Source organism: Lepus europaeus, chromosome 5 (genome assembly GCF_033115175.1).
Source record: "Lepus europaeus isolate LE1 chromosome 5, mLepTim1.pri, whole genome shotgun sequence".
NCBI classification, from domain to species: Eukaryota; Metazoa; Chordata; class Mammalia; order Lagomorpha; family Leporidae; genus Lepus; species Lepus europaeus.
The window spans coordinates 148966613-148979833 of NC_084831.1; the positions used below are offsets into that span (position 1 = coordinate 148966613).

The 13221-nt window shown below is 51.1% G+C and overlaps 1 protein-coding gene across 1 annotated transcript in view; it reads right to left on the minus strand.

The window, feature by feature from the left end:
• Positions 1–13221, minus strand: part of PTPRN2 (protein tyrosine phosphatase receptor type N2) — an 800540-nt gene that overhangs the window by 73812 nt on the left and 713507 nt on the right. Inside the window, exon 16 of the mRNA XM_062190222.1 lies at positions 5678–5825. Coding sequence (XP_062046206.1) covers positions 5678–5825 — 148 coding nt within the window. The remainder of the gene's footprint in view (positions 1–5677; positions 5826–13221) is intronic.

The following is a 13221-nucleotide window of genomic DNA, read 5'->3' on the forward strand; positions in this document are numbered from 1 at the left end:
ACAAGCAGCTGTTGTAAAGGCTACAGTGGGGATAACCAGGACTGGTGCTGGAGATGCTAAAGGCACCCAGCTGCTGTCAGGGCAGCCCACGCAGGCTCAGACAACCAGGTACCAGGTCATCTTAGGGAACTGTTGCTAAAAGTTTTCAGTTGGCGATGACGGGCTTAGAGTTATGAAGGAGAATGTCGTCAGTTTCAGGAGATGTAGGCTACAGGATGCAGACGTTATGGTGTCTAAAATTTACTTTGAAATAGTTTAGCCTCAAATGGAGGAAACACACGTTGAGTCTCCGTAGCAGGAATGTAGGTGGTCATCAAGCCATCATTTTGACTTGATAAAAATAATAAAAAGTGTGTGTGTGTGAGGGGGGCAGGGAAATCATGCCACACCAGCTAGGTTTCTTTTTTTTCTTTTTTTTTTTTTTGACAGAGTTAGACAGAGAGAGAGACAGAAAGGTCTTCCTTCCGTTGGTTCACCCCCCAAATGGCCACCAGGGCCGGCGTACTGCGCCGATCCAAAGCCAGGAGCCAGGTGCTTCCTCCTGGTCTTCCATGTGGGGGCAGGGCCCAAGCACTTGGGCCATCCTCCACTGCACTCCCGGGCCACAGCAGAGAGCTGGACTGGAAGAGGAGCAACCAGGACTAGAACCCAGGGTGCTGGCGCCGTAGGTGGAGGATTAGCCTAGTGAGCCGCAGCACAGGCTGCTAGGTTTCTTTTGAGACAGAATTCCTTCGATGTAGCAAGTGTGGGTCACAGCTAACTGGGTGTTCACAGGTGAGCTCTCACCTGTGGGGTGTAGAGGGCTGGGTGCCCCCGCTGGGAACTTTCCACCTTGGACAAGTGATGTAAGCCCCTTCAGCTCTGATATTTTACCTGTAGAGCAGAGACAATACAATGACCCCCACTGGTAGAAGGAAGTAAAGGAGACACTGTACAAGGCATGGAGCAGCGTGCCTCGCGTGGGGCTTCCTGGCGAGCACGTGTCAACGTGTGCTGAGCCCTGCGGATGGCTGTGAGCTCCCTCAGCTGCAGACACAGTCTCAGCTCCTGGGAGAAGGACCCGGAATGTTCAGTGATGGACCTGTGTTGGCATGTGATGCAGTGTTCCATGTGTGCTTTATTGGACATGCTTCTTTTTTTTTTAATCAATGACTTCAAGACATGAAAAACGTGTTTATCAAATGAGCAGATGGCAAAAAAACTGGGCAGGGGGTGAAGTAATCAACTTTCTTGATTTTGGACAAGAAACATTTACTAGCCGGGAATGCAAAGTTCAGTTCCTCTGTTAAAACAACATACTCGGCCGGCACCGCGGCTCACTAGGCTAATCCTCCACCTGTGGCGCCGGCACACCGGGTTCTAGTCCCGGTCCGGGCGCCGGATTCTGTCCTGGTTGCCCCTCTTCCAGGCCAGCTCTCTGCTGTGGCCCGGGAAGGCAGTGGAGGATGGCCCAAGTGCTTGGGCCCTGCACCCGCATGGGAGACCAGGAGAAGCACCTGGCTCCTGGCTTCGGATCAGTGCAGTGCGCCGGCCGCAGCGGCCATTGGGGGTGAACCAACAGCAAAGGAAGACCTTTCTCTCTGTCTCTCTCTCTCATTGTCCACTCTGCCTGTAAACAACAACAACATACTCGACCATGTAAGGATGGCAGAGGCGCTAGGGGGGTCCTGGGCCTGACACCATCCTTAGGGAAAAGACCCTGGACTTCAGTGAGCTGCAGCCTTGATATGAGCCCGAATACCCTAGAACTATGGGAACCCAATTGGAGAGGGAAGCACGTTGGCGGCTCCTGGTTCCCTTGGAGCATTTATGTTGATGGTTCTGGGCATGGCAGACTACAGCCGAGGGTCTGACCAGGTGTGGCTGGGTGCTGTGGACCTCCCCGGCAGCCTGACTTTGGAAAGCAGTGAGTCAGGATAGCTCTCATCTTCATGTGATCACTTGGGCAGGGCGAGGGTCACGGGGACACCACTAGCTGGGCTCTTTAGTTACAATGGCCTCAAAAGCCAAAACACATAGCGAATGCTATGTGGTCCCTTTCTCTCTCTCCGTGTACCTGGGCTTCCATTCTTCATTCTCTGCTTTTGTCTCCCTCAAAGTGTTTCTTGTAACGTTGTCTGTCTCTGCATATTTCTCTCAGTTGTTCCAATTTGGTTCTTTAAACAAAGAGCCAATTTGTTGTTGTTGTTTAGGATTGCGTAACAAAATACCATCCCATTTCTGTTCTTAATTTCACAAGCAAATTAGCACAGTATTGCATCACGACGTTTTAAACTTGCAAGAAACTTACAAGAACAAAGTACGTTCTTTAATTTCTGAGATAATGTAACTAGATAATGTGATTAGCATAGTGGTGTCTAAGCACCTAATAATATCAGTTATCTTCTCGTTTGAAAGCTAATCCAGATGTGGATAGAATCTCCAGGTATAAGCGATCCAAAGTCATCTACTCTCCCAGTTCTTTGTAGTACCACACCCTCCCCTATGATTGCTCCCACGGCCAGCAACCTGCAAATTCGCCTCCCAGAACGGGCGCCCCACGAAAACATGCAAGTGCCGTGTCCTGTGTTGACCTACAGCCTATTAAACTACCACTATAACAAAACCCCCATGGCCGACACGCCCCCCCCCCCCCCCCCCCCCCGGCACGCGCCTGAAGCCATGACACTTCCAAGACTTCGGAGAGGGCCAGGAGGTGGGCAGTCACCGAGTTCCTGGAAAGCTCCGCCCTTTCCCGCAAAACTCCAGCCCTGCGCCTCCAGATCACATAGGCGGTGACCCCGAAGCTCGTGGTGTGCAGCTCGCTCTAAAGCCTGCTGCACTCCCTCTGGAATGTATACTTCCCGCTTCTCGCTGAGAAGTCTCCTGCCTCCACTGGTCTTTCTCTGTATCTCATCCTCTAATTCTTTTGTGCATCAGAGAACGTGGGCGGCTTGGTCCCCCGACGTAGGAACACGGAGTCAGGTGGAAGCCAACACCACTCCAGGCTTTTCAGCTCTTAGACAGAGCCCGCTCTGCAATACCTGGACAAAAATACCCAGGCTTTAAGAAAGAGAGGAGGCAATAGTGATGATACTGAGCAGTGGCTTTTCCCTCTAGAGCCCTGCTTGGGAAGGGATGGCAGATCGGCACCCGGTGGTCAGACTTCCTCCTAAAAGGTAAGGAGGCAAAGCAGGCAAAACAAGTTCCCTCAAATAAACCATTTGTCCATCAAAATACTTTATCTGGGGCTGCCCCAACCAAGGTATTTCCCCTTCCCTGTCTCCTCCAAATGAGCTTTCAATCTCAGACAACAGCGATGTTTTGTCACAGCTCAGCATCCTGGGCAGGGCTCGCCCCTGGAGGTAGGACCCTGGGGGTGGGGGTGGTGTGGGTCAAGTTCCAGGTGCTGCTTCCTCACACTGTGTCCCCTGCTTGGGGACAGGCAGGCAGAGAGCTCCACCCCACAGAGGACCCCGGTTCTCAGTGGCTGCCACTTCAGCACCAACTACCACCCCCGGAGAGGCGCTCCAGCTTCACGACTCAGTTCCTAGCCTTGGAATCCACTGGTCCACGTGGCACAGAGGGAGCCCAAAGCCACACGGGCTGTGGGAGCACAGGGGGGACCCCCATCTCCCGGCTGTGTTCTGGGTAAGAACAGGTTTGGAATTCTATTTACCATAAAAGATCTAATAATCCAAGTCCACAATCAGGCATGCAACAAGAGACATTTAATGCCTGCTTACCGAATGTTTACCCCAAAGCAGCTCATTATTCAAGACACAGTTGGAAGCCTCCTCACCCACCAGCCCCTCCTGCCCTATCCCTCTCCCTCCCCACCCCGTAGGGCTCCTCTTTGAGGGCTGTGGCTCTGCTTGCTTTCTCACATCTGGAATTCTCTGTTAGTCCCTAAAGCAGGGGTGGGGAATCTTTCTGCTGATGAGGGGGTCACTTAGGTATTTCCAAGGTCATCCGGGGGCCACGCAGAATTATCCACGTAAAGATTAGCCTGATGTGGACTTTTCTGTATTTTAATCCCTGCTGGCTGTTGTCTTGGCTGGGCCAGGCCAAATGATCTTATGTGCCTTACGTGGCCCTTACGTGGCCCGCGGGCCGGACACCCCCCAGCTCTGCTCTAAAGTGAAGCAAGATCTAGCTATTCGTGTACTTATTTTGACCTTTAAACACAGGTCAACATCCTCACTTCCGCTAAGGAGAGCAGCTGTAGCTCTTCTCCCAGGCCAGCTGAGAGGGGGCTGCCCCATGAGGCTCTGGTTGTCAGGACAAAATGTCCTGTGATGTCCCGGGGAGGGGGGCACCAGGCCAGTCTCCCTGATTGGTTCCAAGGGCTTAGGCAGGGACCCCGTGACAAGGAGACCACCTTCCCCATGGTGGACAGGGATTTTTGCCATTGCTAGGATGCTGAACTAAAACAGTAGCTTTGCTGTGCCCTCAGCACCATAGACTGACCAAGGTCATTCCACTGTATTTGAAACACGCCTGAATACATCTTGTCTGATGGCTACTAAGAGTATCTGACAACACACACAATCACTCATCACTCACGAATCAACAGTGTCTATTTGCACTTGACACTTTGGTCCCAGAGACACCTGGGACCCCTTTCCCTCCAGTGGGATAGGTTTAAATGCTTATCAAATTCCAAGACCAGGGGCCGGTGCCATGGCGCAGTAGGTTAATCCTCCGCCTGTGGCACCGGCATCCCATATGGGCACTGGTTCTAGTCCCGGCTGCTCCTCTTCTAATCCAGCTCTCTGTTGTGGCCTGGGAAAGCAGTAGAAGATGGCCCAAGTCCTTGGGCCCCTGCACCCACATGGGAGACCTGGAAGAAGCACCTGGCTCCTGATTGGCACAGCTCCAGCCACTGAGGCCACCTGGGGAGTGAACCAATGGACGGAAGACCCTTCTCTCTGTCTCTCCCTCTCACCATCTGTAACTCTCTCAAATAAATAAATAAAATAAAAAAAATTCCAAGCCCACTTCTGGAGCCTGCTGGGGATTAGCAAAGTGGACAGAGAGAGCCAGGACTGCATAAAGGTGCATGGATGTGCCATGGGGCTCTGCATCTCATCAGCCCACCAGCTGCACCCTGCCATCCTGCACCGGCCTGTGTCTCTCTGCTCCACTCATGTCACTTTAGAAAGCCTGTTGTCTTTGTGTCTCCATTTTCCACCCACAACACCTGCTTGGACAGCAGGTCCTCGATAATGTTTGTTGAAGTAACAACAAACGTTAAGTTAGGTTAAAAACGTGCTATAGTAGCCACTGCTGTGCCCTTTGTGACCATGCTATGCTGGTGCTATGTGAATGATCTCATTGAGTCTTTACCGCAGTAATATTTCAAGCACAACAGCATGATGTCGGTTACAAAGATGAGGCTCAAAGAGGTCAAGGTGTGAGTCAAGTCCCACTCCAAGAGAAACCAATACACGGGGTTCATAGGCCCCCAGCCCCATGCTTTCAGGACCGTGCCAGGGGGGTCAACGGAGGCACCTGGGTCAGTGCCATTAGGGCCGGGCACGGCTTCCCAGGCTGTGGCGTCTGCATTGATGTCCAAAGAGGGGTACGTGTGTGAGACAGAAAGGTGGGGCGAGGAGGGGAAGGGCTTTGCACACCCAAGGCACAGCTCACTCCTGCTGTGGCCCACCCCCTGCTCGCCAGCCTGGGTGATACGTACAGGTCAGCACGGCCAGGGAGCGGTTCTTGGGCACGTTCTCCTCCCTCTGGGCCACGAGCGAGCTGTTGGGCTCTGCTTGGTAGGCACACAGCGCCTCCCACTCCTTCTCCAGCCGGTTCTTGTTCTTCAAGTGGTCCTCCATGTAGGCCTGGGAAGGAAATCGCACAGTCAGGAGGTGTGTGGGAGGCTGGGAGCTGGTAAGAGCACAGGGCACCACAGGATGGAGCACGAGGGGACTTCAAAAGCTGCTAGGAAGATGGCATTAAAAGATGTCTCCTTAGGGGCTGGCACTGTGGCACAGTAGGCTAAGCCTCTGCTCGAGGTACCGGCATCCCATATGGGTGCCGGCTGACTCCCGGCTGCTCCACTTCCCATCTGGCTCCCTGCTGATGGCCCAGGAAGGCAGTGGAGGATGGCCCAAGTGCTTGGGCCCCTGACCCACGTGGGAGACCCAGAAGAAGCTCCAGGCTCCTGGCTTCGGATCAGCTGTTGTGGACATTTGGGGAGTGAATCAGCAGATGGAAGCCTTTCTCTTTCTCTCCTTCTCTCTTTCTGTAACTCTAACTCTCAAAGAAATAAAAAAATTTGGAAAAAAGATGTCCTTTTTTTTTAAATTTTTTTTTTTTATTTGTGACAGGCAGAGTGGATAGTGAGAGAGAGAGACAGAGAGAAAGGTCTTCCTTTTTGCCGTTGGTTCACCCTCCAATGGCCGCTGTGGCCGGCGCATCGCGCTGATCCGAAGTCAGGAGCCAGGTGCTTCTCCTGGTCTCCCATGCGGGTGCAGGGCCCAAGCACTTGGGCCATCCCACTGCCTTCCCAGGCCACAGCAGAGAGCTGGCTTGGAAGAGGAGCAACCAGGATAGAATCCGGTGCCCCGACCGGGACTAGAACCCGGTGTGCCGGTGCCGCAAGGTGGAGGATTAGCCTGTTAAGCCATGGCGCCGGCCATCCTCCTTTTTTTAAATTCATGCATAGTTTGTTCATTATTTGCGTTTTCTGTGAACTTTCTGTAGACTACTTGTGATTTTGTTTGTGTGTTGGGCCCACTGTGAGTGCTGAGCTTGAGTGCCAAGAAATTCTTGGATTACAAAGTCTATTTTTTTCCCCAAAGAAACCTCTTATTTAAGGCATACAGACTTTATGAATTTCATAAGTACAACTTTAGGAATATAGTGATTCTTCCCACCATACCCGCACTCCCACCCACTCTCCCACCCCTCCCCCTCCTCCCTCTCCCATTCCCAGTCCCATTCTCCACTAAGATCCTTTTTCAATTAACTTTATACACAGAAGACAAACTCTACACTAAGTAGAGAGTTCAACAACTTGAACGGAAAACACAAACAACAACAAAAAATTGTTCTTCAACAGTCGAGACAAGGGCTGTTCAAAGTCATCGCATCTTGAAATTAGTTTCACTTTTTTTTTTTTTAGAAACTTCATTAACTTTATTTTTTATTTATTTATTTATTTATTTATTTATTTTTTTTTTTTACAGGCAGAGTGGACAGTGAGAGAGTGAGAGAGAGAGACAGAGAGAAAGGTCTTCCTTTTGCCGTTGGTTCACCCTCCAATGGCCGCCGCGGTAGGCGCGCTGCGGCCAGCGCACCGCGCTGTTCCGATGGCAGGAGCCAGGTGCTTATCCTGGTCTCCCATGGGGTGCAGGGCCCAAGCACTTGGGCCATCCTCCACTGCACTCCCTGGCCACAGCAGAGAGCTGGCCTGGAAGAGGGGCAACCGGGACAGGATCGGTGCCCCGACCGGGACTAGAACCCGGTGTGCCGGCGCCGCAAGGCGGAGGATTAGCCTAGTGAGCCGAGGCGCCGGCCATAGAAACTTCATTAACTTTAAAGAAGCACCCAAGAATGATACATCTTTTGCAAGCACCTGGATGTAATTATAATACAATTCTTTGAGGACAGAGGTCCTGCATGGGAAGTTAGTGCACAGTGACTCCTGTTGTTAATTTAATAATTAACACTCTTATGTGTGATGTCAGTGATCACCCGAGGCTCTTGACATGAGCTGCCTAGGCTATGGAAGCCTTTTGAATCCACAAACTCGGTCAGTATTTAGGGCCATAAGCAAAGTGGAAGTTCTCTCCTTCCTTCAGAGAAAAGCATCCCCTTTTTTGATGACCACTCTACAAAGTCTATCCTTGAGCTTGGATGAAGTGTTAGGGACAAAGCAAACCCCCTGCAGACCACATTTGACTAGCCAACCAAAGACTGCTAGAAAGTGCGTCCTGCCAGAGAGTAGGTGAAGAGGAGGGGTGAGTCAGAGAGGGTGTTGAAGCGCACCCATGCACCACGCTTTGCAGGAGGACGGAGTTCCCGTGGAAAAGGGGCAGGCACCAGCACCAGGGGTCAGGGGTCTGGCCCGGGGGTGAGCTGTGTTGAGGAGCAGGAGGAGAGCAGGTGCAAAGGCAAGTGGGGCAGGAGGCACATTGGGAGGTCTGGGTGAGACCGGTGGGCCCCGGCCGTGTGAGCCACGAGCTGGGTCTGCAGGCTGTGCGTCTGGAGCTTGCAGACATCCCCGAGAGCAGCCCACTCCACATCAGAGAAGGCATAAACGCCAGACACGACGCCGCTGCACAGGGCGGAGACGAGCTGGAGGTGGGTCAGAGAAACAGCGCTGAACCCCAGTCGGCGATTTTTCTCTAAGAAAACCACTAGTCACCAACAGACACAACGTGGCTGTAGTGCCTCGAAATTATGTACCTGAAAAAACAGGAAGCGCACAGTTTGAAAACTATTTTATATATCCAATCAAAATCCTGTAGAAACAGCTTAATTCAGAGACCCTCTCGAATAGGGATGGAAACTGCACCCTCCTCCCCCAGAGCGCCTGCAGTGGAGCCAAGTGTTCAGTGGGCGTCTGCAGGGGACGGACTGAGAGAGGTGGGGGTCTCTCCTGCTTTCCTCAGGGCCGGGGGTGGGCGTGCTGGCCTGTTGGAAGGGAATACCAGTCATTTAATTGGGAGCACGCAACAGGATGTGCACTGTTCTATGAAATATGTGCGCGGTCACTGTGTGCACCACAAACATAAAAACACAAGATGTCGTCGGTGAGCACTAGGATGGCCACAGTCATCTTCTACTCTACTTCTAGGGCCAGGGAGCTCAGCCCAATCTCTCTGGAGGGCTGTTCCAGTTCCGTTTGCACGGTCATTTATCTTAAAACTGTCAAACTTCTCGGAATCCGCTGGATGATGAAATGCATTTAAGACACTGGGCGGCTCGGATCTGTGCAGAACACTGAAGCAGCTTCTAGCATCAAACACAAAACCAACGGCAGCAAAGACCCCGACCCTTGGCCGTGTTTCTGGGCACCGAAGCGGTGACTGCTAGGAAGACAATGGAGAAGACAAAGGCGTCCCGCACGTTCCCGGACACAAAGATGCACACCGCCAGTGCAGGCTGCTCCGTTCTTATCCATCTGCTCACTGAGAAACAGCTGGGGATTTCAGGGGAAGCATTTCAAAGGACCAAGCCCAGCTGCAATCCTGCACCCACAGGAAATGAGGGCTTGTCCTCCAACCTTTGCTTGTGGTTTTCAATGTGCTGTGTGTCATGGATGGATACAGGTTTCCAAGTGTGTGTACACACACATGCACACACACAAAGACTTTAGTGCTGCCTGGCCAGGCTGTCCTTGTCTAGCCTCACCTCCACCTGCCGCCCTCCACCTTCCACTCCCCGACAATGCCCCCTCTTCCATCCATCAGGAGCTCCACTCAGTCTCTCCCCACCCAGCGCGGCACCCACTCCAGGCGATGGCAGAAAAGCCTGCCAGGAACACCTTTTTCGTGACTAGTAGCAGGAACCTCATGGCTGCTCTGAGCTGAAGAAAATGAGCTCCCAGCTCTGCTCTGGCCAGCCCCCACACCCAGGCAGCCCTCAGGATTCCCCTGCGTGGGCGAGAAACACCCCGCAGAGATATCTTGAGTTAGGAAACTAGGCAAAATTCAAATGTCTCACTCTTAGAAAACAGAAACTACAAACTGCGTTCTTCTGAGATGATCATTACGTTGTACCAGATACACATGTTTGTGCCAAAGGGATGCCGATGGAGAACACATTTTGGCACGCCATAATATTTCAGTTTTGTGAGAATACTGACGACTCATTCTGCTTGAAATTTGGTGTGTGAAGGGGGCCGTGGGAGGTGAGGGTAGCTCTGGCAAAAATACACGGCTTGGGTGTGTTTCTGTTGTTCATTTTTCTCAAGGATGATTAATGTGTAGTCCTACAAATAGACATTAAAAAAAAGGTTCCTGGCAAAATCATCCGGGGTCCTTCAGAAAAATGCTCTTTAAAACCCATCATGGACAAGTGAGCTTCTTTCAATAAAACATGACAGAGTCCTAAAATGATGGACTTGGGCAGGTTCAACCCACTTTTCAAGACCATCTGCGAAGGGGGCACTGAGTATTATCTGAATCCCCATACACTCTGGATGCTTGAATGTTTACATACCCAGCGATGGGTATGAAATCACCCTGCAAGTTCACTTGATTTCTAAGTTTATGCCAAGAAACATAAACTGAGGCCGGCGCTGCGGCTCACTAGGCTAATCCTCCACCTGCGGCGCCGGCACACCGGGTTCTAGTCCCGGTCGGGGCACCGATCCTGTCCTGGTTGCTCCTCTTCCAGTCCAGCTCTCTGCTGTGGCCCGGAAGGGCAGTGGAGGATGGCCCAAGTGCTTGGGCCCTGCACCCCATGGGAGACCAGGAGAAGTACCTGGCTCCTGCCTTAGGATCAGCACGGTGTGCCGGCCGCAGCGCGCCAGCCGCAGTGGCCATTGGAGGGTGAACCAACGGCAAAGGAAGACCTTTCTCTCTGTCTCTCTCTCTCTCTCTCTCTCTCACTGTCCACTCTGCCTGTAAAAAAAAAAAAAAAAGAAAAAAGAAACATAAACTGAGCTTCTGGTAAGCCAGACTGGGGCCGGGAAGGAAGACGGAGTATTTGTCATGGAGAATTAAGTGACCTGGAGAATATACTTGATCGCCCTAACATTGAGATAGTTTTAGAGCCTCCTGCTCCGTCAGCCTGGGTTCGTCCTATTCTGCTCGTCTGAATTTGCTGTTCTTTTCAATGAACACTTTTATGAACTATCATTTCTGGCATTCAACGGATGTAATTTGCCCCATCACATCTTAGGACGGTTCCCTCTTTCGTGGTCTGTGGATAAGACACTTCTCATCAGGGAGTCTGTGAGGCAGTCAGGCCGCTGCAGTATAAGAACACGCTTTTAACCAACCAAAGAAAAAGCAGCAAGAAGGGCCATGGAAACTTCGTCGTGTGCAGACCCCTGCCCTCCGAGGACATGAGAAACGTGCACTGGGGCAGGTAGAACAACCCCCACCCCCCGACCGGGACAGAGGCATCGTCTGGAATTCTTAGGTAATTTCAGCAATGCTAACAGTCTTCCCCATAGCGGGCCTTTCGCTGGAGGTGTTTCAAAAACTGGCATTTAAATGCTTTTATTTTATACATGAGTGCATGTGTGAAGAGATGTGGTGGTGCCAGTGGTGGGAGGACTTGTTTTTTTTTTTTTTTTTTTTTTGAAACTGCAACTTTTTTGTTCCATAAATAGTCCATACAGAAAGGGAAGGTAAGCAGGATGAAAACAGAACCACTCGTAACTGCAGCACCCAGCACAAACAGCCAGGCTTTGGTAAACTCCACCCTCCGGGTACGTGTGTGGGCTACTTTGTTTCCCCCCTAGGACTGACTCCGATTGTGCAGGCTTTGGACACGGCAATTCTACAGAATTTTCTTTTGTAAGTTGAAAAGACGCTGATAGAGGCTTGGAACTCAGCTATGGGGACACCAAGGCCCAGAAAATTTGTCCATACGCTGAGATGCACTGCTGGTTTCGTCCTGGCCTGTGGCTGCAGCCTCCCCACTGGACTTCTGACCAGAACAACCAGATTATCATTTCTAATAATATACACAACCTATTTCAAAACCCATCAGCGCCTAGACTTACAGTTTCCTTTGTCCAAATCTCATTTTTTCCAGCCAATTACTTTCTACTCCAGTAAGACTCTATTCCCCAGGGGTTGACAGAGCCACCCCCAGTCTTTCTCTATATTTCGTTTATGCGCGTTTTCCTGTGATACATCTACCCAAACTTCAAGGTCCAGTCAAATTCCACCTTTGTGAGCCTGATTACCACATGCCCAACCCACTGCCCATGATCCTTGCCTACAATTCCACCCCCACATGAAACACTAGTTACAAAATACATCTCCAGGGCACTAACCATGTTCTGCTTTGGGTCTACTATGGCTTCAAGCTCTGATGGGACTCAGATTAATTTTATGTTCTGGCAGGGTGGACGGAGAGAGGAGTGTCTTGGCCACTTGGCACATGCCCTGGGCACACGGCCAACATTTGTTGAATGGTATTTTTAATCTGGAAATTTCTAGGGGTTGACATTGTGGCATAGCAGGTTAAGCCACTGCCTGGGAGGCCCATCTCCCACACTGGAGTGCTGGTTCAAGTCCTAGCTACTCTGTTTCCAATCTAGTTCCCTGGTTAATGCACGTGGGAGACAATGGATGCCGGCTCAAGTACTTGGGCTCCTGCCACCCATGAGGGAGACCTGAATGGAGTTCTTGGCTCCTGGCTTCAGCCTGGCTGTTGCAGCCATCTGGGGACTGAACCAACAAACGGGAGATCCCTCTCTCTTTCACCCTTTCAAATAAAGACATCTTTTTAAAAATCTGGAAATTTCCATAAACCATCTGTGTGACAGATAAACTTTGTATATTGATGACAGCTATGGAAATCCATTTCCTTTGAGTCTTCTGAAGGAACTTCCCCAAAAAGTAACATAAGGAATTTGGAATGCTTCATTATACACTTTCTTTGTGTTCTTCCCTTCTGGATTATCCAACAAACAACTTTATAACTCACGCCAAATAGGGGCTGGCACATCCCAGTGTTCCCAGCACAGCCCCTACTTGGTGGCAATTTTGTAAAATTAGAGCCCTGGCAACTGCAGCAATAGGGAGTCTTCAACAACAAGGAGTTTTCAATTTTTTGTTTAAAGATGGATTTATTTGAAAAGCAGAGTTACAGAGAGAGAGAGAGAGAGAGAGAGAGAGAGTCTTCCATCTGCTGGTTCACTCCACAAATGGCCACAATGGCCAGGCCAAAGCCAGGAGCCAGGAACTTCATTTGGGTCTCCCACCTGGATGCAGGGGCCCAAGGACTTGGGTCAGCCTCTACTGCTTTCCCAGGCCATTAGCAGGGATCTGGATCAGAAGTGGAGCACCCAGGACTTGAAGTGGTATCCATATGGGATGCCGGCACTGCAGGCAGCAGCTTTACCCACTATGCCATAGCACTACCCCCAACTCTCTGGTTTTTTTTTTTTTTAAGTTGTAAACTTCTAGATCCCATGTTGAGTGCTCTGCTTCTCTGGGACCTTTTCGCTCAGCTCTGCCCATTCTGTGACTCTGTGTGCGCTCATCAATACCTCTCATTTGGGGAATACTGCGTGCTGTCAGCAGTACAGCTGGAGCTGGGTCT